This window comes from Anabas testudineus, chromosome 17, assembly GCF_900324465.2.
Source record: "Anabas testudineus chromosome 17, fAnaTes1.2, whole genome shotgun sequence".
NCBI classification, from domain to species: domain Eukaryota; kingdom Metazoa; phylum Chordata; class Actinopteri; order Anabantiformes; family Anabantidae; genus Anabas; species Anabas testudineus.
In genome coordinates this window covers 15,242,707-15,267,328 of record NC_046626.1, presented here as the reverse complement: position 1 = coordinate 15,267,328, position 24,622 = coordinate 15,242,707, and the positions used below count along the sequence as shown (strand labels likewise).

Genomic DNA, 24,622 nt, shown 5'->3' with positions numbered 1-24,622 from the left:
TGAAACCTTGCTCTCACGAAGTCCCTCCACTCTCTGTGGCAGTGAGTGGTTCGAAGGGGCTGAACTTATTGAATAAGGACACAAAACACTGTGAGCTTGACTCATTCTTTTGCACAAAAATCTGTTTTTCATGTCTCTTGAGATTTACATAAGAGGCATCTGAGTTTGGCTAACAGTCAAAAGAGTTCAGTAATTTCACCTGTATCTCCATCGTCACCTGCGTGTTTGGTACTTTTCTACTACCTCAGTTCAGATAGCTCCCATCATCCATCCTACTCTGTGCCATGTCTGTATCCTCTCTAATACAATAGACATTTCACAGTAAAAAATGCCACATCCATTCAATATTAAACAGCTATAAAATGTGCATATTTGCTTGATAGATCATGACTTTGCAGTGATTCTATCATGATGAGCAGGGGGTCGAATGGGGGCGCTAACTTGACCTGGTCTGCTGCTATCAAGCTGCAAAGAGAGTCAAGTAGTAACGAGCAACCTGTGGCGTCATGCCGCATGAGTCTGTTTGTGGAGTATCAATGCAGTAATGAGGTTTTATTCAGACAGAAGCTGTGTCAGGACATCAGTCCCTTGCTTGTGGACAAATATCTTTCTGTCTGAATCTGTAAACTATGTTTGTGTATTTGTATTTGTGGCCTAATGATGAGCAGTCCTGGAAATGAGACACAGGGGTGGGGGTGTAATGAAGAAGGAGAGAGGTGGGGGCAGGAGTGTAGCGTGTGTGCGGGGGTGGATGGCATTCAAAAGAGGAAGCATGCAGTTGTTCCAATCACCGATTAATTAGATCATCATTCTCTCAGACTTCTATTGTTCATCTTCTCGTTTGTGTGTGTTGCGGGTTCATTTTGTATTTCTGGAGCTGAGGTCAGCTCACCGGCGTGGTGCTAGTGTGCTAATGCAGCGGGGACATTAACCCCAATCTCTCTGGACGAGAGACCGCTTGGCGAGCATCCGTCCCCAGAGACTGGTGGCATGCTTCTGTCTGCCTGCCAATCTTATTTCCCGGATAGCTTGCACACTTATTTCATTTTAGCTGGTTTCACAGCCCCATATTGATTTTTGAACCATCATGTCAGTGTGAGGATAAAGGGCCCTTCTTCAAAACACGGGGTTCTGTAATAAGCTTTTTGGGTTTGTCTGCCATTGTTTGCAGGTCTTCCTTGGTGATCAGTAAAATAAAATTCTTTGTTATCATGCAATATGGCAATTTAAGGAAATTACTATTTAATTAAGACACTGTTATATGAGTCTCTTTTTCTGTACTTTTCAGGTTCTTTTGCTGTACTTCTAGCATAACTGAATGTTCTTTCCCTCTGCTTTCAAACTCTTTTATCGTTATTTGTCTAACCTTTCTCTTCCACAGCTTTTATTTCCCCTGTTGCTTACCATACCTTGTGTGCTTGCTTTGTCTGGCTTTGTGCGTTGAAACCAGCGGATATGAGACGGCGGGGTGGGTATCGGAGACGTCACTGTCTGTCTGACAGTCCCTGTGGTACATTAGCCGTCCCTTACCATGTATTATTGATTCCCTCTCTCTAATCATTGTCTCCAGTGTTACAGATGAGCCTTTACTGCCAACAGCGCCTGCACACTGAGGAGTTTATAGCAGCCAAAGTCTTGGCTAAAGCACAACTCTCGAGAATACTGCAGTTTTCTAGTTGAAAACTACCTGTGAAGTATTGGGGATTTCAGTCTAACAGTTAGAATTGTACTTTTTGAAACTAGATTTTGGATTTACATACTCATACATACTCAAAATTGCAGCCAACATATGCATCGTGTTAACTTTTCTCACTCTTGTAGAGATTCGGTAAACATGATTTTGGCTGGTGTCAATCCCAGCTGTCACTAGGTAAAGGTGGGGCACAGCCTGGACAGGTCACCAGTGTATCCATACAGAGACAGACAACCACTCACACTCACACGTCATGAAATTTACTGTAAAGTTAACCTAACTACTGTACATGTCTTTGAATTGTGCGAGGAAACCAGAGAACTGAGAGAAAACTCACTCAGGCACAGGTAAGACCTGCAAAACCCACAAGCTTGGATTGAGACGGTGCACTCTGAGGATTTCTGTCCTTTGCAAATGCAATTGCGGCATTATGCTGATGTGGTGGCACCGTAACGAGCACAGCGCATCAGGAAAAGGTGCTGCCAAAACTGCCAAAGAGGAAGAAAGGTGCTGAAATGTATTTCTGTCTGTTCTCCCCTGCAGCAGGACACAGGCAGCCTGATGTTTCGTGGCTGTTCAAACAGGTGGATATTGTTAATTTCCAGTCTAGTTTCTTTAAAAAGACTTCTTAAGTTAATGTAACTTTCTATCGGTGTTTTCAGCTTTTAGAATCAGTGATAACCTTACAAAGTGAGTTTGTGAGGAGGGAAATTGTAAGGGCAGGTGAAAAGTACTAACAAGATCTATTTGCTAAAGTTTGCAAAAACACAAGGACCTTATCCGAATGTCAGCGTTGTATAAAGAAAAATCACATTGGCCAGTATGACATTAGGGTTTTCGAAAACTCAAATACCAATATCCCTGCTCAGTGGCATGGTGAAAACTCTGGGGGTTTCTGGCTCAGTAATCGAAAGTGCCATTTCACAACCCTTCTGGAAAGACAGCTTTCTTTGTTCAGAGAGTCTTTATGTTGAACTCCCACAGTCAGATGTATGAAATGAATCATGACAGGGACCTTGTTGAGTAGCTCGAGTTAAAACAGTATATGGGAGACGTCCCCATAAACATAAACCATGTACAGAAAAGTTCAGCAGAGGCAGCTGTAATGAAGACATTACGGCCATACAAAGACCATGTGTGCTTTATTTTGCCGGTGCGTTTGACAGGGATAAATGGATGTTGACAGAGCTATGAGATAAAGCCCAGACTTTCTCTGCCCTTTCAACTATTCAGTCAGCATTTGATCTGTGATTCTGAGAGACACATTCCACACAGCAGGAAATCAATTACATTCACACCAATATGTCTCCGAGACCACTGGTGATCTGCATTTCTTCCTCCTCTTTTCTTCAGCCTGTGTCTTGCTGAAGAACAGAATTCTTAGTTTTTGAAAGAGATGACTACTTTTGTGTGAATCTCTGCTGGGTGCGTTGGCACAGAGTGAAACGTTGCGCACAACGGGGGAGTGTTATGTGTGGGAGGAAGAGTAGGGACACTGAGGGAGTACAGTAAAGTGGGTGGGGATTTACAAAGAGGGTCAATTAAGTCTTTCCATTATAGGTGCTTTGTGATGTTATATTGATATTATAGCCCTGAGCCCCAGCTGTTCACATTCAATCAAAAAAACTATAAAAAAAAAAGTCAAGTTTGCAAACTTGCAGATCAATACTCTGCAGATGCCATAAGAAACAACATCAAACTATCTGTAAATCACATTATTTACCATTATTTATCATGCAGGATTAATATTTGAATCTCTATGACCGTGGTTCTTGTCTAAATGGTAATGAACGCCAAAAGAATATGCACCTTTCTAAAGTTTGAGATTAAATCAAACTTGAGAAAGTGCGTCACATTTTTGGACACAAGTGCCTTTCTTTTACAACAAATAGCGTGGCATTCAAGCCAAAGCTCAGGGTTACTTCTTTCGTCAGAGTTTTTACAGAAACGCACAGACTGTGAACTGTTTGTTCCCTCCAGACAACAAAAGGACAACATCTAAAAGAGGGTTACATCACTTACGCCTGACTCAGAGTAGTCCTTGACTAATGTACGTTATAATGGAGGCTTGCAGAAAGAAATTAAAGAATTTCATTTACGAAAGGCGAAAATGAACAAGGATGAAACACAAAAGGTTGGGGTAGAGTTGACTACTAGTTTCTTTGATCAAGGAAAACTCCTTGAAAAGTTAAAGAAATGTCAGTGTGAAAGTGTGTGCGGTCAAAAAAAGACCGATAAACTCTGATAAAGCAAACAGACTCCTCTCAAGGAGCTACAGTCATGACGGTTTTGTCATTTTTGTCAAACCTGTAAGGTTTTTTTTTTTTAATAAAAGTGTTATGGAAGGTCTTTAAGATACAAGATCCTGTCTTTTTGTTTCCCCATATAATGTTAACTGCTTAGTTACAGCAAAGCATAACAAGTAGGAAATGTTGTGTTCATCTCTATGCCAATGAACATAAGAAAACAAACCCTTAGATCTCCAACTTAAATCAAAATTCATACTTCCTGGAGTAATAAATGAATTGAAACTCAACTCACAAACAATGTGACATCTTCCAGTAAAATAAATTTCTCAATGTTCTCAATTGCAATGAGTAAAGTATCACAGTAAAATTGTGTTGTAAATATATCTGTAAATCCACAGATAAATTAGAAAAACAAAGGGCTAGTGGCAAAGCCGACAATGGTGCAAATTTCCAAAAAAGTGCCTGTGTGAATTTGGATGAAAACTGTGGTAGCTCACAGTGAAATGACTGCATGTAAAATAAAAAACGTTCTTTTTACATCTTTTTACAAAAATTATGGGAACTGCAATGACAAAATCCATCAGTCAGTGTAAACAGAAGGCGTTGTCTCATTGATTATGTCAAGTACAGAGCAAGTTTCAGAGACTGGTAGTGCCAGCATTTAAAAAAAACATACTGTACATTGTAATTATATGTAGATTTAAATTAGGCATATGTAATATAGGCTATGAACACACTGTGACAACACTACTGTCCAGCAATGCAATACACAAAATTGAAGTGGTACTCACAGCTGCAATTAAAGTAAAATGGTGATGCCAGAAAGAGAGCTTCATTTACAAACATAAAGAAATAATAATTGGAGGAATAATTTTGCATTTATTCATTTAATTGGCAGTTAAAAAAAACAGCATATACTGCTATAAAGATAAGTGTGTTGTAGCCTATTTACTGTATATAGCTGCTGTTTACATAGCTGGGACACAGGCTGTGTCATCTTTGTAGTTATTCTTTGTAGTTATGGTTATTTTTTCTAATAAATAGCACTGTAATGTGCAACAGTAGAAAAAAACAAACTGAAATTTAGAAGTATTTCTGGAAATTAAGTACTTAAGCTAGGTGCTACATGACATGCCGGTTTAAAAAGCATTAAAAATATGTTAATTATTGCTACTCATCGTTACAGATAGTGGTCCAAATTGGATCCAACTCAACCAGTTACAGTTGTGATTATTACTATTGAATAACTCACCCTATCTGCACAGTAACATGTCAAACCTGGGTGTACATCAACATTTAACTGGCTTGTCTGTGTGACACGGAGGCCAGCCATCGTTAACGTTACTCCCTACACCTGGAACATGATTCTCTGCTGAAGGTGGAAGAGAAGGATGCTGCTTGAGCCACAAAGTTTGATGGAGCACTCTGAGAAAGGTGAACACCATATTATCGTATACATTTAGCTCAGTGTAACAGTGTTCACCATCTATTTTTCACTGTGTACTGAACATTTTTAGCACAGACATGTCCTTTCAGATGCATTCACTCCTACCGTATATGTAAGGAAGATAAGAATAGGTACTTCATCCACCTCTGATGACTCAGTTTGAACAGATTTAGGCTGGGGGAGGGTAAAAATAGGGTGTACAGTATTTATCATTTCCTTTCTCTATCACAACGCTTAATTCACACACCACCATTCATTAATTTAATTATTCTACGGCTGAATGGGCACAGCCCATCTCAGGTGCCCTCAGCGTTTCTTATTATAGCCTGTGAGGGGCTTGTGGATTCAGTTCATCTGTTGTATTTGCTCAGTAGCTCTCAGAGACCTCTCGGCCCTGACGCAGTCGCACCTCATTAACATTTTAGGTGACGAGTCTGTCACAGTCTTAATTAACAATTCATGAGGGCGGCTTATAGCTATATTAACATTTTACAACCAATAAATCAGCTTTCCCAATCTACTGTGTGTGTCTGCATGCACGGGCCCATGTGTGTGCATCGTGGGGGAACTTTATATGTGGGAGGGTGGCTGCGTTAATTGTGTACATCCACGACAGGCAACTATGTCCCTCTCAGTCTACAGGTGTGTCTGCCTGGCCGTGATTTGTTTGAAGCTTCTCTGAATCTTATGTTCTTATCCTGGCATTGTAGGAAATCTTACCCATTATGCTTTATCTTCAGTAAAACAAGAAAAATCCAGCCTACAGGCTGATCCAGAAGAGGTCATTCGCAGTGTTACGCCAATTAATAATCTAAAAAGATAAATCCGACTAAGCACCCACAAATGCAAGTGTCACACATAATGGAAAGGTCAACTAATTAGGGTGCTATTTTCAGTGAGTTGACTATAACAAAGAGTCACTGATACAAGTCAGTCTCAAGTCTTTTTCTCTGAGAGGCAAAATGAAGGAGAAGGGAGACGTGGAGACAAGAGGAATAAATCTGAAATACTAGTGGAACACGATCTGGTAGAGTCTCTGAGGAATCATCATTTCTGCTTCTCTTACATGTAACCCGCGCTCAAAGCGTCTCCAGGAGTGGGTGTAACAGCACGCAGCGAGACCAGGAATCCTCAACGGCTTCACTTTGCCACAAAAAAAAAGCATGTATGTTACAAAAAGGGACAAATATTCAAGCATCCTCTTTTTTAGGAGTGTGAAATGCAGCGCTGCTAAATCAGCGGACTACAAATTAGGCCTGGAGCTTGAGATCGAGAATATTTTTGAATTTACTAAAACTCAAAAATGTCTTTCAGTGAAACATGGGGCTGAAATGCTGCATCTCATATAATCTACTTCACTGTGTGGAACCAAGAGAGAGAAAAGTGAAATTGAAATAAAAAAAACCCACCACAGCACCCTTAGGCAGTCCCTTGACCCCACTTTGAAAAGCACCTGTGTAGGCAGAGTGTGCAGGCCTTGGCTTTCCCATTGAGTCACCCAGTGTAAGTGCAGCAGTATCATGGTATAATGCGCGTGGTGCATAGCTGTTGCTTGCCAAATGAAAGCGATATCTGCAACACTGCTCTCTCTCCCTGGGTGACACAGAGTTGTTGTTTTTTATAAGTTTACAAGGGCACATTTACTGATAGGAAACCACAATGCCTACGAATTCCAGACTGCAGCTACATGAACGGTTGATCCATGTGGTAGAAGCAATGTATTCCGGGCCATACATTTAGTTTATGAGACGTAATGGCTCTGCACTACAGCACAAAACTGGTGCTTTGGAGCAAAATCTGCTTTGTGTTGCCCGAGTAACAGCCTCCACCCAACTCCCCACTCGCCCTCGGGTACACAAGCACATTTGTTATAAGTTAACGTAAAGATCAAGGTCAGTGCTTCAGTGGGAGCATGTTGAATTTAAAGGATTCAAAAGCAGCCTTCTTGATGGGTGGCCTTGTAAAGTGCATGTCTCAATGACAAATGCATGGTATTCTGCGGAGGATCCACCCTGGGTTCAGTGCAGGCTTTTGCAATTCCAATCAGTCCTCCAACTTCTGCAAAGTCAAAAAATAAGAAATCGATCCGCGAGAGGTGAAATGAGGAAATGTCCCCTGGATTTATGGTGGAAATCATGTGTGTGTGTGCATGTGTGTGTGTGTATTTTAGTTTTTTTACAGAGAGATATGGCCTGGTATATTACTTCAGTCACGACTCATCTTACCTCCCGTTCCACATGAATGTCAGGTCATGTGTGAAGTTAATGACTATTTTTTACTTGACCACGACACATAGGAGAGATGTATGCGACTTGATAATGTCATCATGACAAACAGATAGAGTAAGTAAAGACAAGAAAGTGAAAACAGGTTTGTAGAGCTGGTGAAATTATTACATGATGACAGTAAGTAAGCATAGATGTTGATAGGCATCACGTGAGTGACAAATAACAAAGGATAGAAATAGAATATGGTTGATGGTGGTGTGATTTCAGAGTTAATGTGATTCCAGTAGAATGTGCCGTAATAAATAAGGGACGGTGAATTCAGAGTGCCTTGCGCAGATAATTGACATGAGCACAGCATGGAGAAGTGATGGAACAGGAGCATTTCAGGTGCTCATACTCGCTCGGTTATGAAATGTCCTTTTCTCACTCCAACACTTTTGGAAAAATTGCCATGACTACAGGGAGTTTTTGCTTTTGTTACTGCTGCTGTGCTGCCCTCTTCTGGAGACTTGAGAAACAACCAGACACTGTCACAAATCTGACTCACACCAAGACTATTAACAACTGATTTTTCCTGTCTGATTGCGCCTGAATATAGAAGTTGCTAAATTTATAATGTAGGTTGGAATTATATGTGTAAATATAAGGTAGTAATGAACAACAGGGAATCCATAAAGTTATCAATAATCTCATTAAAGAACTGTGGAAGTAAGCGTATTAATGACATGCTCAATGTCAAATGTCAAGCTGGACACTTACTCATGTTGATAAAACCCCAGGAAAAATCCCTGCAGATATCATTCACTCACATAACCTATTCAAGCGTCTCTCACTTGACCGCCCTGGTGCATGCTGGCTGATGAAATTGTGCAGTCGTATTTTAGGAAGGGCTATCTCTGGTCTGACAGCAGTTCAGGAAAAAGAAAAGGCTTCTGCTGTGGTAAAAGGTTCTTTGGGTGAAGGAGGTGTTTGTAGTTTGGTCCTCTGAATCATTATACCACATCTAGTGCTTTGCATTCTTACACTGTCTTTGTTTAACTCTGCATCTCCCTCCTTTTTTTTTCATCATTTTATACCAGTTTGTGTTAACTAGCTGCTTCTGTCTGATCAGGAAAAAGTCATTCAACATACAGCGCCCCTGGAAAACCGGAGGGCCATCTCACAAAAATACATTTCACAGCACCACTGTGTGCATGGAAACGCTCCTCATGATCACATTTCGACACAAAGCACTGACAATAAATTCCTGTGTGAATTGAGTCTCCGAACCACATTAAGATATTGTTCAGCAAAATGCCCAGTTTGGCTTGAGAAATGGAATTTGAGTGAGAGAGTTGTTGCAGAGAAGAACAGGCTGCATAATGTGCCTCCCCGATATCCTTCTTCACCATCAGTGCAGACAGAATGCAAATGACTGCTGTTTTCCCTGGCCATGAATATCATCAACACTACCGTCTCACACACACCTCTCACAACTGGAGGCTGCATTATCATGTAATGTTGATCAGTGAGGTGTGAATTAAAGGCCATTAGCTGACAAAAACTGGTGGCATTAGTCTGTTACACTAATTAATGAGTCCACCTAAGACTTCAAAGAATCACTTAATTAAAGCAAAACTTAATTAAAGCGAAGGCTGCCACATGCCAAACATACTAAACATACTAATGGTTGGTGGAAGTTTTTGAGTTGGGTTTTTGGGAGGAGGGTGTTGGTCCTAAACGTCATTGTGAGCTGCAGTGAATGTGGACTTTCCCAAAGTTGCTGGTGTTGGATCAGTCACTGGGGCCAATGCAACTTTGGTGGTTGGGTCCGTCGCGTATCATAACAAAGAAGCAGCGCTAGTTTTCTATGTTGTGGGATTTATCATCAGGCTTTTGTTAAGTATGAATGACAAACATGGAGAGATGGAGCGGCTGTGGACAGTTTTCACACTGTTTTTGAACTTTCAGTTCATCTACGGGTCTCCCTCGTCCTACGACTTGCACCAAGGGTTTGGACACGCTGCAGTGGCACACAGACACAGAAATAGGTAAGTTGGAGATTTTACGCGTTTGTCGCGAACAATATAAAGTTTTTTGTTGTGGATTTTTTTTTAAAACAACTACTAAAACAACAACTGTGACGTTTCTTTGGTCACATTTTTCTTAAAGGTGAAAGCTGTGCGCCTTTGTCGCGCAGCTGCCAATAAAAACACGATGATTTCCAAACTTGTTATCGATCGAAAGGAAATCAAATCGGTGATTTTGCCTCTTATGGTCATATGTAGGATGCCAACAATCAGTCCCTTTATCAGCCTATGACTAAATTTGGCTTGTGTTAGCCTGTGTTGGTGATAAGATCCAGAAAAACACTGGAATGCGATTAGTCGAATACCTCATCTGCAGGAGACCAGGGGTGCATTACAGCTGTTTACTGACACTTTAAAATAGACTTGTAGGAAAAAGGGAAGAAAACATAAGTGAAACGACACAGCCCTTAGAGGGAGTGCAGCAAAACATGTGGATCTAATTATGATGTTATTATTGCCAAATTGCTTAAAAGTTCTTAAAAGTACTTTTGCTGGTATTTGCAGTATTCATCTAAAAATACTTCTTACAGTTCCTGATGCAAATCTTCGGGCTCTTGTTCTTCTCTGCCTCTCTCCTCAGGAACTGGTGCGCCTATGTAGTGCACAAGAAAGTGAGCTGCACGGTACAAGGGAGTGTGGAGAGCTTCCAGGAGCCCATGGTGGCCCCCTGCCCAGCCTACCAGCCGGACTGCCAGCAACAAGTGACGTGAGCATCCGGGGAGCAAAGGGAAAGGGTTGAGGGTGCATCATGTTTAGATGTATGAGACAGATTCGAGTTTTAGACACAAAATGTTTCCTTGAGAGAGACTAGGAGGCAGAAGTGTGACAGAAGAAACTCAACTGGCAGAACAACGGGAGCAAAACAGATCACTGAAAAAGGAACACGGCGAAAAGAAGCAGAAGAAATATAAATAAGTGGTGAGGTTTCTGGTAAGGTTGACGTCAGGTTAAGCGTCATAAGATAGGACTGGATATGTTGAGGAATGAGTTTAGGCTCCAGCTGTGTTGCTTCACTTGATTCACTCCCCTTAACACACCCTCTTGTTGGTTTTCTCTGGCACAATTGACATACTTCCAATACAAAAACTTCATATTACGACATGCATGGTGTGTAAAAATTTATTTTGTGTACTGTTCTTAGCATTAGCATATTGAATAGCATCTCCAATGTGTGCCAAAGAAGATGGTTTTGTACAGGTACAAATATGTGCAATCATACACATTTACTACCTTAATCATCATTATGGAAACATAAGTTACAAAGGACTTTGGAAACCACTTTGAAAGTCAGATTCAGGAGCTGCAAAAATGTATTAAGTTGTGACAGCTAAACAAATTCTCAGCATTTATCCCGTCTTTCTGGCAGTACGGACTTTTCTCAGCACTATGAGTTTTGTCCTTCCCTGTAATGTTGATGTGATAATAAATTATGTTTATGTAACACACAGTTTGATCTAAGCCCACATGTGAACCCCAAACGTTTAAGATAAACAATCATCATTGATCATTGTATGGTTCTTATTAATGAAATACTGTAAAAGAGGACTTTTTACAGTAATTGGTAACAGTTGCTAGTCATTTTGTGCAGGAAGAGGTTGTGTTGCAATTTCATACAGTTAATTCAGTGAATCATTATTATTTGTGAAACAACACATGCCGTCTGTGGTTTTAGCTTTGTGGTCCACTCACATAAACACATGAACAACAGCCACTGTGCTGTGGAAAAGTTCCCTGGAAACTGACAATTCTCAGGTCACAGGATTTCCAAGTTCCTATGTAAAGAAGAAGAGCTGACAGTGAGAATAGAGAGAGTTTTTCCATGTCTTAGTTATGATACACAGTATACGCTTCATATTATCTCATATTCAGTCCACATTGTTTTCTTTTTTTCAATGTTATCTGTGAGAGTTACAGTTGAGAAATGAAAGATGATTGTTTCAGGCATCAACTTTCCAGATGTTCTTCATGACATGACCCCTGCCTTCAGGGAAGTGATGTCATGTATTTGTTCTTTGTGAACAGTTTGCCTTGGCTTGAAAGTTGAAAATTTCATGTACTCAGGAAGAGAACCATAAAAATTATTATATTGAACAAACAAATGTTCTGAGAAGCAGAACATTTGCAGAAGTCAACAGTTCCCAGTAAATACATGTGTTAAAAACTAATATTCCTTGTTTTACAGATATCAAACTCGAGTCCGACCCACATACAAGATTTCCTACAAGACAGTCACAGAGTTAGAGTGGAGATGCTGTCCAGGTTACCAAGGTCCAGACTGTAAAGACCTAAAACCACCTCCATATCAACAAACAGTGCAGGGAGCACAGGCTTACCATCCACCAAATCCTGCACATACAACCAGAAACATACAGAGTAAGACCATTATCTGTCCTAACTTAAATGGTTAAGTCAGTTTACTGTATAGTAGACTAACACATTTGTCTAAACACTAAATTAAGCTACAATATTTCAGAGCCAATCATTATAATGTTTTTATAGGGCCTGAACGGAGAGAGACAGGACACCATGAGACAAGACACGAAGGGACTGAGAAGGTGCGTGTTCTGGAAGGTGAAGTCCAGCGCCTCTCACAGACAGTCCTGGATCTTCAATCCACTTTGACTGGATTAACTGCCAGCCTCCGCACAGACCTGCACGAAGACACCAAGAAGATGCTCGTGACACTTTTAAACAATATGCGTCCACCAGACATCGCTACGACTGCAGGAACAGAAGACAGCCCAGCAATGCTAGATGGACATCAGACTACCAGACCTGGCAGTGGAGACAAGGCCATTGAAAAAATAGTAGCACGTTTGGATGATATCAACAATGCGTTGAAAAGTAAAGATGAAGCTTTGGAAGATCTAAGAGGAACTATGTCTAGTCATGAGGGACAGATACGCGTCCTGATGGATGCCTCTCAATCTCAGGCTCCAGCCATAGCAGAGTTTGATGTTATACAGACATATATTGATGGAAAAGTTGAGAAGCTAAAGAAAGAGTTAGACCAGAATGTGGATGAACATATAGCTAAACTACAAATATCACTGAATGACAAGATCCAGACCTTACAGAAGACCTGCGAAGACAAGTGTGATCAAGGTTTGGCCAACCTGTCTAAGCTGATAGACACCAAGGAGGGTGACCTGAGAAAGGAAATCCGGGCACTACGCTTGGACATGGCTGCTGCAGATGGACCTGTACGAACTCAAAGGCAAACAGATCTATCTAAAACAGAGGATCAAGGTGATCACAAAGACTTGTGGCGTGAGATCGATCGAATCGCAGAGGCTCACCGCATCCTGAATGTCCGTATTGACAATGAGCTGGGAAACCTGTCCACACCTCAGGATGACATTGATTTCAGCTTCCAGATAGAGGAGCTGGAAGCACGCATAAATATCAGCGAACAAAATGCAGAGACTCATTGCTTCTACATTGAGGAAAAGCTGACCCGTACAATTTCAGATGAAGTGGCAGAACTTCGCAAGATTCTGGATGGGCGTCTGAACAATATGGAGGACCAGTTCACCAGCATGCTGGTGGAAATGAGCAACAACTCCTTCCCAGGGATGTTTAGTGAGTCCATGAATGCCATCCAGGCTGAAGTCAATAACAATAAGTTCCTCCTCCAAAGTTTGGATGATAAGGTAATTGCTTTTCAAGAGTTGTGCTCTGCAGGATGTTCAGGGTCATCGAGTAGTCTAAGTTCAGAAAGTTCGAGTTCATTGCCCACACCTAATGGTCTAGGAAACATTTTGAAGGACCTGAGTCGATACAGGGATGACTTGGACGTTCTACACTCAGATGTCAGTGATAACACACAGAAGCTCAGACAATTGGAGAACCTTGTTGACAGACAGTCAGAGGGCAATGAGAGACGTGCCAAGACAATGGAGGACTTCCAGAAGGGATTAATAAATCTTCAAGATAATGTGCTTGGTCTGGCTGGTGCTGTTACTGGGTTAAGTGACTCCTTGAGCAAATACAACCAGGATATGCACAAAATAAACACGACTTGCTGCCATGCAGAACATAGTGCCAGAGGCAGTCCAGCACGAGACAGCTGGACTTTGGTAGCAAATAGTGAAGGAGACATCACAAGACAGCAAGTGGAGGAGCTGACGAACAGGCTTAATACACTCAGTACACAGGTATCAACAGAGCTGAGTAGGTGTAAACAGAACACACAACGCGTTACTGATGACATTTCTGTTGTGGAAGGACGAGTGACTAGACTTGAAAAGGTGTGTGGAAGGTTAGATGGAGTTTCTGCTAACATCAAAGACCTGAAGGAAGGATTGGAGAGACATATCGCTGGTCTGCAGGACCGCGTGCACAAGATAAATGCTACTTCTGGAAACCACGGAACAAACATCATCACGCTGCAGAATTCCATGCACAGACTTCAGGCACAGCTGTCGTCATTGGCCAAGCACGTTTTGAAAGATGTCGCCTCCACAGAGCCAGGTGAGTTGATGGTGTAGTTTGCACATTTTGTCATCAAAGGGAAGACACTTCACACTCAAAGGCAGCTGAAAAGTCTGTCATTGTAGAGGGATGAAAGAGGGATGAGAGATCATTACTTGTTCAGATACAGTTTATAATTTTTAATGACTTTATTAATGCCCATGGGGAATTTGTTGACTAGCTTTACATAGATGATGGTGCCACTAAGGGTTTTCAGAATATTGTACATGAACACCTCTAAACGGGGCCTGTAGGGAACTGGGAACAACCACCAATCCTGAGGGGTTCATGAACTGCTTCCCTACCAACTGACCTACAGTTGCTCCAAATACTGTACATTTTTGGGCAGTCTCTTTCCAACTTGAATTTAAAAAGTTGCACTTTTCCACCCAAAAAGTAACAAATAGCCATGTAAAGAATGAAAAAAGAGAATGTGAGTGAGAAGTTTGAACTTCTCTGCCTACTTTCTCTCTACTACAAACCTGGAAGTTGCTTCATCAAGTGCATGTTTCATTGTTGGTGTTGAGAAGTTATAGAAAGTGTTTGGACTTTTGGAAAGTTGTAGAGGTAAGGAGTTTCACATGCTGTTTGATCATCTGACAAGCACTTTGATACTGACACGGTTAAAGCCGAAAGCTGAATGCTGATGTGGAGATGGGGGTTATGAAATGCTACATGATAAACAACAGCAGCAGCAGTAGGAGCAAGTGACAGCATACTGCAGCTTTTAGGTGAATGGTAGGGCAGAAAAATAGTGAAACAAAAGTTGTCTTGGATTTAAACAGTGAGAACAGTATTAACTGTAGCTAGCAGACTTTGGAGATAGATTAAGGTAGAGCTTTGTTACTTAAAAGCTGACTATATAGTCTTCAATGGATACCCACACTAGCACATCCAAGCATTAAAATGAGCCAAAAAGATGTACGATACACTGATAACCTTTTTTCAGTGCCCTCCCTAACGTCCAACCCGGGTAAATCAAGTGTGATTAACATCTGTGTAAACACAAACCTTTCCTGAAGATAATCCTCCATATAATGCATTCTGCTTGCTTGGTTTACTTGGTGGTTTGGAAGGAAGGATCAGATCCCACAAATGGCCACAGGGTATTTCCCGGAGTGGGAGGACACAAGTTCACAGGGCCTCCCATGATTGCTTTGAATATGTCATTCAATATGTCCCGGCACCAAGAGGCACAGGCCAGCACTAGAAACTTCCTGTGACTGAGATTGATGTTGTCCTAAGAATTTCCCCAGTTATAAGCAATGGGACAGGTAAACTGAACTGAACTTTTAATATGTCAAACTGGGTTTATATTCCAGTCTCAGCCCCTCCTAACTACTCTAGTGTTTTACTTGCACTGTTCGGTGCCTCGTTGCTCCCTTATGAAAATGTCAAAACACCACTGCAGACTGTTCAATATTTCCCTCTGCTTTATGAATATGTTGAGTTGTGAAGTCTTCTTTCCTGCACCATGACATAACTTTTTAGTCATACTGAAGAAGTGCAGATATTGACCTCAGTTCACAGACACACACACAAACAGTCTCATACACAACACACCTCCCTCCCTTTTCTCTTTCTCCTCATACATGTACATATACCAACCTCCAGAGATTCCCATAGGGTGACCTCAGCCAGATGTGTGCAGTCTGGTCCTCATTAAGGGCCTTGACTCACTGCTGGAGCTAGTCTTGATGGCGAGGGGGGAAGCAGGGCTCCACACCCTGGACCAGATGCGTTGACTACCCTCAGCTGTGATGTCATGACTGGGGCCCCATCACTGGTGCCTCCTTTTCTTAAACCACCGTTGCAAAACAATGTGTGATAGAGACCTGAAGAGAAAAAGAGAGTGAATGGATTAATAGTTGTGGTGCAGGGGGAAGGGAGTGCACAAAGGCATTTTATATTCAGTTTCACTGTTTGCCAAATATGGCCTGTTATTTCCAAACTGCGATATTTGATTTCATTACCGTACATGGAACATTATACTGCACTCCTGCCCGGCATTAAATCAGGCAGAACTGTGCGTACTGCAGCAGGATTGTGAAAAATGTTTGTCAGGGCTTTTTTTAAATCTTTTTTATGAGTTTTGTTTATATAATACTCTATACATAGGTTAGTTATATATTCCAAAAACCAATTGTTTCTAGTTTCATTTCTGTGAGTGAGCATATGCAAATGAAAAGTTAAAGCATGTTTGGGGATATATTTCTTGCTCAGAGTTAGATGAGAAGCTTGATAGTAGACAAATCCAGCTAATGTAGCATAAAGACTAGAAACAGGGGGAAACAGACAGCTGGCTCTGTCCAAAGGTAACAAAAATCTGCCTACCTGCATCTTTAAATTCACTTCCTATCTTGTTTGTTTAGTCCGTACATTATTTGAGACCTTTGGTACAAAGCAGTTGTCACATAACCCCTCGTAAAACAACAACTCAATTTCTAATCTTGCACAGATTTTTAATGAGCTTAAGCTTAGCACAAAGAATAGAAATGGGGAATTACCTGCTCGGACTCTGTCCACAGGTAATAAAATCCACCTTGTGACGTCCCAACACTAAGTCCTTGGAGTTTCCTCTCGTTGTCTGGCAACTGGTCCTGGTCACGGAATAGTTTGCCACACCCGCTGTGAATTGTCATTTTAAAACTTAAGCTTTAGTACTGATTTAATACATGAGATATATTTTCATTAGTGAGCCATATAGGTGCTGGTGGGCAGACTTTGGACACAGATGGTCTAGTTGTTTCCAATCTTTGTGCCAAGCTAAGTTAGCCAGTCTCTGGTAGTAGCTTGCTATTTACTGTTCAGAGATGAATACACAAAAAAAGTGTATTTAGAAAAATGTCAAGTTTTTCCTTTAAATTTCATCATATTCTAACAGTCTGTATCTTAAATCCCACGAGAAAGGGAGTTGAGCTGTGTGGCTGAGGATTTAATGTTTTCCTGCAGTTTGGGAAAGAGTAAAATACAAATAGTCTAAATAGAGATACAGTTTCCATGAAAATCCCAGTTCTGTGGGTGTGGTGGTGGTTTGAGAGCCTACTGAAATGTTTCCTCTCTGTGTTTGAGGTCATATTCTCCACACAGTCATATGACAACCCCAAGGAGGCTGCAAACACATGAGGTGTTGTAATAACAGACCTGTGAGATTATCTTATAATAGCTTTGCCCTTACTCACTGTGACTGCTGAATGGAATTATGTGACTTCAGTTGCAAAATGTTAGCGTTGCTGCTCCCTCACCAGCTGCTGCAGCAGAGGATCCGTCACTACGGATTTCATATTTATATATCTGGATGTTTTCTTTACAGCAGGGAGTTGTAGTTATATTAAGTGTAGCTAGTTGCTTTGAATCTGTTTCTAATATATTAAGGAGTAAAAATTGCTTAATAGAGGTAATTTTGAAAATGTAGAAATATGGAAAGTACTTTTGTTGTCTAAGAGCTCGAGCATGCTGTTTCTTATTCAGACGGTGACTAATCAACCTTCTTGTGCTGAATTTTCTCATTCGATTCACAAGCTGTTTTTTTTTTCCTACTCCTTTTTTTGGAGGTGATCCCAGTCCAACTCAAATCACTTCCCTGTCATTTCCTTCTCTCTCTCTGTCTTATCTCTGAACTGCTCTCCCTTAACTCCCTCATCGCTCCCTCCTTCTGTCCAATTTTTTTTCCTCCAATTTGTCCTTCCAAGAATGCCAGAGGACTTTCTTTCTCCTCTCCCTCCGCCCTGCCCTGTAAGTATCTATCGACAGATGAGGCCTTCAGAAAATAAAAAAGCTGTTATATTAAACCAGGGATAAAATGAATGCTTTGATTTCATGGATCAATGCTTTGCAATTGATCATTCTGACTTTATATTGGAGAGACAGGCAGTAAGATTAACTGTCTGCTGTGATGAGGGAATACAAGAAAAACAAGACATCAAAGGCTTTTTTGAAGTCAAAGGGTGTCTGTTGGGAAAGAATGGAAAATTGTATTCGACGCTGTACCACACAAACACACACGTACACACACACACTGTATATATTTAGTAGGCACCAGAGTTTTCGAGGGGGCACTTTGCAACACCTTCCCCAGAGAGATTTCCGAAGCTGCGAGGTGAGGTGTTTCCATCTCTGACCCGGGAGCCCATCTGGAAGTGTTCAGCAGAGAATGGGGCCAGATACACAATGAGAGTCCCTGAGGTCTGCCATTCAGGGCGCAATTTGAACCTCCCGTCATTAATATCGCGGGAGGAAAACGGGACGGAGGATGAAATTGTGTCCATGTGCGTAGCAAGACAAGGTACACAAAAATTCTGCGTCAGAGTGATGCATTATGGGACCTGTGTGCAACCACCACACCCTGCTCTGTGCCCCTTGACACCATTTTCCATCTAGTGGTGTCTGTTGTAATCCTGCGTGACACTTTCAGACACTTTGGAGCACTCACACAGTGTCACCCGAACTTGTGGATGCAGCGACTAAAGCACTTCTCCCCTGCCGTGTCTCAATCTGCTTATAACCATTAACATCTGGTTTTGGTGATGGTCTTGGTTGCACCAGCACTCTTGCGGGTTTCTGTGTGTTTTTCGACTTTGCAGTTGCCCCCTTAGTGAGACACAGGCTGAGAGCTCATGGGAAATATGCACTCAGGCAACCAGCATCCTGAAGGAGGCACAGGGAGGAAATGAAGAAGAGATTTCTGATTATCTCAGTACAACATGGTCGCTGGGTTTAATTTGTTTTTGATTATACATGTGGTTTCTGAGTAGCTTGTGGTCACTTGGAGTAAGAAGGAAGAATTTTGTTTATGGTTCATGATGTTTTATTTGATAAGAACGATATGATAACTTTTCTAATCCAGAGTAACAAGTATACTAATATAATATGATTACTTTCGGGTAACATCGTTGGCTATTACAGAACAGTCATTACAGATTAATTATTATTATTTTAAGCTACCATTTAGATTTAACAACATCATACATGATGCTGGAAATAGCTGGAAATCTTAATTTAAGCTCCACTGACTCACTTCTTTCCAGAACTACCATCAATCCTCATCAGCAAGACAATAAAATGCAGCTGAAAGTTCTAGAAAATCTAATAAAGGGACTTTGAGCTAAGATAATTAAGTATGCTGCACATTTGTAATAATTCCAATGTGTTTAACTTTATCCTTAAAAGTCAACAAATTGCAAATTTTTCTTAATCTGCGACATTTGCTAGTGAGCAATATTCTTTACCGTCTTTTACTTTCATACTGTTACATATGTTTCATGGAGCATGGTGCACATTTTCACTGTGAGCATGCGGATAGCATTAACATTTTGCAGCAGTGCTGAAGCCCAGCCTCACAGAACCGTTGGCACATCTGCACTCTTAACCTGGGTCTTGTTGTGAATAGAGCCCTTTGTTCAATCAGGCAAAAGAGTGAAGAGGCACTTGAGTCAGCTGATGTGCTATCAAGCTGTTTAGTTCATTCTGACTTTTTGTCTTGACAGCTGACCAGTAAAATCCAGATCAGATTAATACGGATGCACAAAGTGGCCTTTGTATTATGACATGTCTCACTGTTAAACTACTTATAGCATCATATGTACTGTATACTGTAATTACTGATTACTGCTGTGGCACTTGAGCTTCCATACGTCTTCCTGAATTGAAGCTTTTAACATTGTTGGCTTCAACGGTCGTATGTTTACAGCATATACTGTAAGACTTATATAATTACTATCTTTGCAGAATCTTTGAGAGCTTCCTGACAGATTAAAGCCTTTTCCACCAAATCTAAATGTATAATCATTTGCAATAAGTGGTCATTTCCTTGATGTAAGTGTCTCTGGCTGAACAACATTACTGTAATCCTGTTACATGTGCTCCATTTATGCCCAACCGTGCCCACATGGTTTATATGGCACTACAGATACAATATGTGCCCGAAGCACTAAGCACCAAACGAGCTATTTAATGCACAAACCCCCTTTCGCTTGATCTTAAATACAGTGCAACACAAATCTATCTGACACCTGGTTGCAAGAGGTGCTGACGCAAAGCAGCTACGGTAATAATTTTTGTTCTTTGTCCCTGGGACACTCTCCCAGCATCTCTACGCTCGCCTCAGTGGCCCAAGTGATGTCTGTATCCTCAGGGGGGTCTGGAAAGCAGACAGCTGGTTTCTGTTAACATGGTTCTTGTTGCCTAAAACTCACAGCGACCACCTGCTTGGCTTTTATGAAGGGTAATTATGGTACCGGTTGAAAATAAAAAAGCTCAAAGGTGCATCGCAAGCCAATTTGGCCTGTCATCAGAATCTAAGTCGTTAAGAAGAATTCACAAGAGAAGGGATCTATGTGGTCTGAATGCAAGAGAGGAAGTGGGATTCATAAACAACAAATTTATTAGAGGCTTGTGTGATTGAAGTCACAGCATTTTCCTGTTCAAAGTTTGAACGGTTTAGAGGAAATGACCAGGAGCTTCTCAGGTTTTAGGCTTGAAGGAAAATTCTGCTGATGTTCTTTTTTTTTAACTTTTGCTTTTCAAGGAATGACCTTAAGACCGGAGAGGCCTGCTCCTGTGCCAGATTCCACTCAGACCAGACCGAGAATAAAACAAATCCACATCCCTCTCATCATTCCACCACCGCCAAGCAATCCTAGGCAGACTCACAATCCCAGCCAGCCGCTGCAGCCCAACACGCACACCATCAAGATCAGTCCGCCAAGCCAGCCGTCCAGCCCCCTGCACCCGGGCCACCCCCGCCCTATCCCTGGTTCCCATAAGCCAGTGGTGGAGACGGGCGAGGCGGGGCCGCCAGGGTACATCCGCAGGGTGACTGTGCGAAGAGGCTCAGAGGACTCATCTAGCATGCCTGTCAAAGGCTTTGCTGGAGCACCGGGTGAGTAACGCTGATGGTCACGATGACCTTTGGTGCTGTGCGGCTGAAATGTTGTAATTTAGATGTTCATGGATGATTTATATAAAACTTATTTTAGCTTCACTCCACGGTACATGGTCACAGTAAAGTATGTGGCACAAAGCCTGATTTGGCAAGGTTTTAAATGATACCCTGCACCGTACCAATGATACAGTGAATTTCACTGTGTTTCTTTCAAATAGTTCAATACTTCAATATAGTTCAGTCAGTCCATAAATTTTTTTTGCCAATACCACTGTGTCAATGTGCTCTTTGGCAAACTTCAGGCGTGCAGCAACGTTCTTTTTAGTAAGCAGCAGCTTCCTTAGTGGTGTCCTGCCATAGACACTCTGCTAGTTTAATGTTTTATCTACTGTAGACTCGTGAACACAGATGTTAGCCAGTTCCAATGATGCCTTCAAATCTTTGGCTGTCACTCGGGGTCATTTTGACTGGCCGCCCACTTCTTGGTAGAGTAGCCACCGTCCCAAAGTGTCTCCATTTGTAGATTGTTTACCGAACTGTAGACTGGTGAAAAGTCTTCACTTTAACTTTATGTAAATCCACAATTCTTGATACTAGATCATCTGAAAACTCATTTTAGGCACATTATGTTTGATATTACTCTGGACTTAGATGAAGATCAGATCACAGTTTATGACAAATTAATGCAGAAATCCATGAAATTCAAAAGGTTCACATACTTTTTTTTGCCACTGTCTTTTCTTCTTTCAGTGTTGTCAGTTCCTAGTCACACGAGATAGACTCATTTGAACTGGAACAGAGTCTGACTCTGTTTTCTGTTTTCCCTTTTCCACACATGGAATCTATAACAAGGGTTTAATTATCAATACTTTTTGTTTTTTTTTGTTTTTGTTTTCTCACCCAAACAAAGGAATTCTATACCAAGAGGCTTTTAACGCGAGCCAACTCCAATTGGGTGGAAGAGACAAGAGATAGTCACAGATTTGGTCTGCTCTGGATTGAATTAACTGGACTGCATATAGGATGATTAGGGGAAACAGCAAACAACAAAACAAAGGCTTTGTTTTTTAGCTTTCACTGGGGCCGGTTTTGGCAGCAGAGGAATAGAGACATCAGCTGTTCACTGCTTGTGTGGGAGAAAAAAGTCATGCACATTTTTATTAGTTTAAAGTCTTGACCAGAGAAACAAGATATGTATAAAGCACGTTTAAATTTCATGCAAGTCTTTGTTGTTTATTTTGAACTCAAACAGCGCCTGCAGCTTTAAATCCATTTAAAGACAAAGGAAACTGTGAACACCTGAGCTTGTGATTTCAAAAAGCCACTTGTAAAACCAAAAGTATGCATTGTAGACTATAACCTGCTTGTTTTAATTTATAACTTCTCTGGGAAACTATTCCACAAACCAAACTCCAGCCTCTGGCAAATGAATACTCACTAAGCCTTCGCTTCAGATGATGATAAAACATGATGCGTTTGTCATCTGTTTTATTTGCAGGCTATCCTCCCCTGCAGCCTGTGTCTTTCAAACCTCAATCAACCAGCCACAGAGGTATTGTAGCAGTTCATTATCAGATTATGTTGCATGCATCTGCAGGCTGGAAAAGCCGCGAATAACTTGTAGCCTGGGAGAACGAGGGAGTGGGAACTGGATGTGTTTAGTTTAAGGAGGTGTGGGCGGACTGTGCAGGGACTCTAGCTCGTCAGAAAGTTAAACCCTGGGCTGCATGGCAAATGTTACACTTCATGATGATGAAGGAAATGGCCTAATTGAAACAGATCGTTAACACTTTCTTCATATGAACCTTGATGTTCTCATAGCGACAAAGGTGCCATGGAACCCAATGTACCAAGCTCCAATTGAATCACCAGGTAAATCTCTCTCAGGTTACTGTACTGTATATAAAGACATGGACAGTCATTTATTTTTGAAATGACACACTGATCGACTCACCTGCTTGTTTTTGGGTCTAGTTTCAGTCGACAACAGTGCCTTTGCAGATCCCTTCTCATTCTCTGCTGGCCTCACACAACAGCCCTTCACTGGAGACTTTGGCATCGTTCGCTTTAACAGGGTCCTCGTCAACGACGGGGGACACTACAGCCCCCACACAGGTAAATACACATCTTAATAACAACAGCAACAAAATATTATTGAAATGTCACTATGATACATGGAGTTTCTGGGTATGATGGTAATGTGTTACCATTTCATGTAAACGTAACCTAAAGCTACTCTAGGCTTTTTTTTTTCTCTTCATGTAAACAAAATCGCAATTAACCTGAAGCAGTTCATCAACCATTGTTTGGAGTTTATAGCCACAGTTTTACTACTTTGGCTCAAACTGGAGTTACACCTCTCTGGAAATACATGTAAACAGATTTCCAAACCTGCCCTTTAAACAAGTTGATAGGATGATTCAACATCTGGTGGAAGGCTGCTTCGCAATGGAGACAAATAAAAATATACTAGATAAAAGTATTAAAGACACAACCACACAAACAAACATAACACATCTGAGTGACACGCGCTCACGTCAGTCTTGTCATCGAGAGAATATGTTTCAGTTTTGAAAAAACAGGGTCCAGGGTTGACAAACATCAGACTGAATCTCGTCTCGTCTTTCCTCTGCAGGGATCTTCACTGTGCCTCTAGATGGTCGATACCTGATTTCAGGCCTGCTGACTGCAAAGCAGGGTGACCGAGTAGAAGCCGTCCTGTCCGTGTCCAACCGCAGCGTCCACAGGTTGCAGAGCTCAGCAGGGCCTGTGGCTGGTCAACACGGGGACTCAGCCGGTGGTAACTGTGGCTGCGGAGGCTCCGTATCCTTCAGTCTCATTCTGCCACTTAAGAAAGGAGACCGTGTGGGTCTGGTAAGGACGGGAGGCCAGCTGGCCACCTCTGATGCCAGGGAGATCCTCTCCACCTACAGTGCCATCTTCCTGTACGCACCACAAGCCAAAAGATAGCTGGAGCTCAGCAGCGCAGTAGCTACCAAAAAGGAGGAAATGTTGAAGAAACCATTTTTCTCGGACTTGCTGTGAAGCAGCGATTTCACCGCACACAGTGCCACTGTGTGAGGATGCTCAGTTATAAGTTCATTTATGACGTCATTACACTGCAATTTGTAAACAATCTGCCAAAGATACGTGAATACAAGAAGCAGGATTTGTTTCTAATATATTTGATGATCAAAGTGCATTTTTGTACCTATTGTGAATGTCTTGTGTAAAAGTGTTTATAAATTAACATTAAAACTCATAAAGCCATTTTTATTTTAACAAAACCATCTCAGAGACTAAATATATAGTATGTTCACCATATGAGTGGAATACATATATGGTTAGGTAATAAATCTTGATAAATCACCTTTGAGCATGAAGTCACTTCATCTTACTGTGTAAGCTACACTGCCGAAGAACAGAATGATTGATGATTAATAAACATGCATAAAGAGATAGATGTGGATTTAGCTGTACAAGCTTTTATTAAGGTTTCAAACTTGGCCGGCTGCAGAAACTGCGTTGAGGGAGTCTAGCTTAGAAGGGAAAAATCCCATTCATTACATAAACTGGATGT

The 24,622-nt window shown here is 41.4% G+C and overlaps 1 protein-coding gene across 1 annotated transcript; it reads left to right on the top strand.

Moving 5' to 3' along the window:
• Positions 1–9,372: 9,372 nt before the first annotated feature.
• emilin2a (elastin microfibril interfacer 2a) lies at positions 9,373–24,114 on the top strand. The gene is made up of 9 exons (XM_026373949.2): positions 9,373–9,647; positions 10,267–10,392; positions 11,869–12,059; positions 12,186–14,159; positions 20,686–21,039; positions 22,541–22,594; positions 22,864–22,914; positions 23,017–23,157; positions 23,678–24,114. The coding sequence occupies exons 1-9, from the start codon at positions 9,502–9,504 to the stop codon at positions 24,010–24,012; spliced, it is 3,372 nt and encodes a 1,123-aa protein (XP_026229734.1). The 5' UTR covers positions 9,373–9,501; the 3' UTR covers positions 24,013–24,114.
• Positions 24,115–24,622: the final 508 nt, after the last annotated feature.